A 5,000-nucleotide genomic window follows, 5' to 3' on the forward strand; every position below is an offset into this window, starting at 1 on the left:
AGTGACTGTGGTCGTACCTGTAAACTGGTTGACTGACTGCTGTGGGAAAGGGTTCTGATTGGCTGGTTGACCCGGCTGGTCCTGGTACTGCGGTGGCGGTCGGGTCAGGCGCCTCTGAAGCTGCTGTTCCTGCTGCCGCTGCTTCTCCTGCACAGATCAGGGTCAGATACTTATTACACTTTATTACACGTTAATTGTTTCCACAACGTTTTAATCTGAATCCGTGTGTGTGTCCTCAGAGTCAGTGTGTGTGTCCTCAGAGTCAGTGTGTGTGTCCTCAGAGTCAGTGTGTGTCTTGATGATAACCAGCGTCATGTGACCACTTAGCCTGACTGTGATTGTCAGGTTAAGTTCAGCTGGATAAACAGATCCTGGACATGTTGAACTGGCTTCGTAGTTCAGACCCCAGGACTCAGGAGGGTGTGATTGCGGTGGCTCAGTGAAGAGAAAGACATGGAGGCATCGAACACACAGGTGTAACTCACCTGTTCAGCCATGAGCTGCTGTCTCTGCATGTACTGCTGCTGCTGCTTCTGCTGCCCAGGATCTGCTGCTGATGCTGCTGCTGCTGCTTTTCAGCACCGCCGCCACCGCCGCCTGGTTGCTCAGGTACGCAGCGTTAGCATGGTTACCTGCCATGGCGTTCAGCCTGGTGCTGGCGCCATGCCGTTGTTTCCAGGCGCAGGTGCCATGGTGTTAGCGGGGCCTGGGCCGTGAGAGAGACGGGGTAGTTGTTCTGGTCCTGGAGAGATGAAGATCTTATGAGTAAAGATACTGACCTGAGACCAGGTTCCACCACAACATCACATTGAGTCTAACATGGATTTATTACAGATTTAATGTAAATTAAAGTACATTCTTGACATCACATGTTTATGATCTGCTCACAGATTCAGATCAGGCTCATTTCTACGTCTGTTTGCTGCAGAGGACTAATTTACTTCACTTTTCATAAATACAAATTTGTAACTTTTTTTTTGAAGGTCTCTAAAAATAATTTTGCATAAAACTGTTAATTTGACACTGAAAGTTTTAAGTCATTGTGGCGCCTCCTAGTGGATGGAGTTTGGTGTTACAGTCACAAAACGAAAAAATTAACAAACTGTAAAGAAATGTGAGAAAGTGAAAGGGTTCAGTTTGTTCTGATGGTGGATCGAGAGCGAGACGGCGTCAGCAGCTCTAACAAGTTTGAACTCAGCAGATTGTGGCTGTCGTGGAAGAAGAGTTGTGATAATGGAGAGAAGTGCAGCAGGAACAGAGCGTCCTGTCTACGGAGAGGAAAACAAGCAGGAGCAGCTATATTTAAATACACAGAGAGAGAGAGAGTATGAAAGGCTGCTTTGTCATCGCCTCCATTCACCCCCGTGTGCGCCTTAGCAACCAGCTGCTTCTCTCACACACACACACACACACACACACACACACACACACACACACACACACACACACACACACACACACACACACACACACACACACACACACACACACACACACACACACACACACACACACACACACACACACACACACACACACACACACACACACAGGCAGGTCTGAAGCACAGCGGCTGAACAAAGCCTCCTGCTGCAGCCTGATTTCATCAGCTACATCCTCACAGCCTACGTTTTCATTTTAAAATCATCAACTCTGCGACAGATCGTCTGGCGTGAGTTCTAAAGCCACTAAAACAGAGAAGCTTGGAAGCGCTGCTGGTCCGTTTTAGGTTGAAAACTCCGGGATGAGTTCTAGTCTGGACGGAAACTGAGATGTTCTGAAACAATGCTCAGAGTCACTTGCTGATTGGGTCACTTAGGTCATCAAGTAGCCTTCACTGATTGTTCATCATCAGCCAGCCTCAGCTTCCAGAGCAGAACACAGAGAATCCATGACAAGTGTTACTGACCCTGTTCTCTCTGCTAAAAGCTGCTGTTCAGTTAAACTGTGTTTCACAATGATGCAACTGTTTGCATGTGGAGGAGACCAGATGTGATCAATCTGTTTACACAGGCACGTGCATGTCCAGTGTACATGAGTGGTCACATGATGTAAGTTCACAGGTTCATTAGTAGGGACAGATAAAAACTGATTTCAAACTGAAACACAGTCACATGGTCGTAGCCTTAAACTGCTCTGGACTAGTTCTGTCGCTCATTCTAAATTCAATTGTTCGTCCCTCTGATGTTGTTCTTCTGATTAATGTGCACGTTTTAAATGATTGATATACCCGTCACACCGGATCCTTTTTATTTGATCTTAGGATGCAAATATAAGCAAGAGGTGTTTAAACGCTCAAACACGGTTTTTCCAGACTCCGACTTTAATTCACATTAACACACTTGAACCTTCAGAGCAGAACATGATCCCACAGGAAGTGTTAGTTGCTTGAATCGATTCAGGAATCAGCAGTCATGTATTTCTCCTCAACTTTGCACCGTGATTCGTATTCTGTAGCTGCAGACCGTGCTGAGAGGATAAACAATAGAGTCTGGCCGCTCTGCTGGACAAACTAAACCTAACCCTATGATATGAGAATAAAGAAACATACATATATTGGTCAGGCTCTAAAATAATGTGCAGGAATCAGTAAAAGGTGGAGAGACACTTTGTCTACAGTGAACCTCAAATCTGAGAAAACCTCCTTGGTTCTGTTGCAGAATATTTTACAAGGAGTCGCTGTGTTCAGACAGATCAGTAAACAGGTCTGATGCTGATCAGCTCCATCGTGCATCTCAACAGCCGCGTGGTGCTGCGTCCATTTCTTAAATACTTCATGAAGCCCTCAAATTCATGTGTTTGTGCGTTTCTTACGTGTGTGTGTGTGTGTGTGTGTGTGTCTTACCTGTGTGTGTGGTATATGTTGGCGAAAGTTCATGCTGTTCTTCTGTTTGATCTGTTGTTGTTGTCTGAGCAGCGTCAGCAGGGCCGCCTTGTTCTGGCTCTGGGTGTTGGGGCCGAGGGCCCAGGCCGGGCCCCGCCTCAAAGTGTGACAGGGGTTTTGTTGTTGTAGTTCAACATGGCGGCCTGGGCCTGAGGTCAGGGGCCTGAGGTGGCCGAGGAGGCCCTGAAGTCGGGTGACCCAGCATGTTGGGGTGCCCTGCTCCGCATGTAGCCGCCCGGCCCCCTTGGGGGCCTTTGTTGGGCTGACCGGGCATCAGCAGCTGCTTCTGGGCATTTGGGTTAAAGTCCTGTGGGTACAAGGAGGGACTCGTGGGTTTGTCCATAACAAACGACTAACGCCTCCCAGTGGGCTCTGAGAGGTGTTGGCCATCTGGGGCCAAGGTGGAGGTGGCACGGGGCCCCTGGTTGTGGAACTTGGCCCCGGCTGTGGTTGTTTGTGCTGCATCTGGCCATGGAGGTGCTGCGCTCTCTGCTGCTGGGCTGCCAGCTGCTGGAGCTGCTGAGCAGGGGACAGATCTTTAGGCACCTGGGGCCCGAGAGGAGAAGGTGGTTGGGGAGGCTGAAGCTGCCTGGGGTTGGGAGCGGGCTGGGAAGGGGCAGAGCCGGAGAAGAGGCAGAGGGCGAGGCGATGGGGAGCTGGTGGGGTGAGGAGGCGGCCCAGAGGAGGTGGACCTTACATGGGGAGCGGTGCGAGAGTCCTGCTCGAAAACTGCAGAGGCCGGAGAGAACTCCGTCTTCACATTCACCAGATCTGGAGAAGTAGTCCCTGGGACGGCTGGCCCCCACACCACCTCCTGCTCCCCCACAGACCCACCCCCACCCGGAGTGGGTGCCAGCTCTAGAGGGTCTTTGCGGTCCTCAAAGAGCCGTTGAGAATGTCTTGAATGTCCTCATATGCCACGGCACAGTTCAGTTCCTCCATCAGCTCCGTCCACTCCTGCTCATTTAGGTTGAGGTCAGGGAACAGGCTGTTTTGCCTCCTCCTGATGGAGGCATGATGGGCAGGATGTCATCTGGCTCCTGCTTCATCTCCTTCCTAAGGAAGTCCAAACCTGGCTCGCCACCGCTGTCCGTCGACTCCCCGCCGGCCCATGGTTCCCGTTAGAGGTCAGAGAGTCACTGATCCCAACTTGGAGTCGAGGCGGGGGCCGTTAGTCGTGCCGTTGTCCAGACAGGACTTCTTGTTGGGAAACCGTCGCTGAAACCGTTGAATTCCTCTGCCCAACGGAGAACCAGCGCTCTCCAGCTTCCTCTTTACCGTCTCCTGCAGCTGGAGGAACAAACAGAACCATGGAGCTTTTAATAATATCACATCAGCATAAACAAACAAGTTCAACAACAAACTGAATCCCTCAAAGTTTCAGGACAAGCAAATGTCTAAAAACATGAATTATAAAACCATGTCATCTATAAATATGCTAATCAGTTCATCATTAATTGTTTTGATTCAGTCGCTAAAAATGTCTTTGTCATCCAGCAAAGACATTTTCTTATGTATAAACACTTTAAACATGAAGTTACAAACTGGTTCTTCTCATGTAGTGAATCCTGTTGATGTGTTGATGTGTTGATGTGTTGTTGTGTTGATGTGTTCAGTTCCATCAGCATCTGTTGGACTTGTGTCCTGGGAGAGGATCCTCACATGGGACTGAGCTTTATTCACTGATCACTAAGTTTCTATTTGACTCTTGTTGAGTGAAGAACAGAGGAAGTTGATCCTTGTTAACATCTATGAGACAAACTGGGAATATGAGACCAACTGGGAATATGAGACCAACTGGGAATGTGAGACCAACTGGGAATATGAGACAAATAACATGTGATTGATTGAAGTTTTCAGCGAAATAAAACCAAACATTTGAGAAAGTCTTAATGCTTTTTCTTCTTTAAAAAGTCGATTTATTTCCTGATTGTTTACTTTTCTACTTTAAGTATTAAATCCAGTTGTAGTTAAGCATCTTGATTTAGACTCTTATTATGCAATCAGGTTATTTGGGGAACTGACCAGTCAGCTGTTGAATTATGACAAATCTTCTATTTTAGTGCCTGCAGAGGTGGTTTATGAGCAGCAGGGGGCGCTGCAGCTGAATGGACAG

At 48.3% G+C, this 5,000-nt stretch overlaps 1 protein-coding gene across 1 annotated transcript in view; it reads right to left on the minus strand.

The window, feature by feature from the left end:
• maml1 (mastermind-like transcriptional coactivator 1) overlaps positions 1–4,174 on the minus strand; it is a gene marked incomplete at its 5' end in the record, with an annotated part of 11,819 nt that extends 7,645 nt beyond the window's left edge. The window contains 15 exon segments of the mRNA XM_047340499.1: positions 7–132; positions 486–539; positions 542–576; positions 579–647; positions 650–721; positions 724–742; positions 2,846–2,957; positions 2,959–3,236; positions 3,239–3,501; positions 3,504–3,533; positions 3,536–3,769; positions 3,772–3,879; positions 3,882–3,995; positions 3,998–4,033; positions 4,036–4,174. Coding sequence (XP_047196455.1) covers positions 7–132; positions 486–539; positions 542–576; positions 579–647; positions 650–721; positions 724–742; positions 2,846–2,957; positions 2,959–3,236; positions 3,239–3,501; positions 3,504–3,533; positions 3,536–3,769; positions 3,772–3,879; positions 3,882–3,995; positions 3,998–4,033; positions 4,036–4,174 — 1,689 coding nt within the window.
• Between the last annotated feature and the right edge of the window lie 826 nt (positions 4,175–5,000).

The sequence above is a fragment of the Hippoglossus stenolepis genome, chromosome 7, assembly GCF_022539355.2.
Source record: "Hippoglossus stenolepis isolate QCI-W04-F060 chromosome 7, HSTE1.2, whole genome shotgun sequence".
Lineage (NCBI taxonomy): Eukaryota > Metazoa > Chordata > Actinopteri > Pleuronectiformes > Pleuronectidae > Hippoglossus > Hippoglossus stenolepis.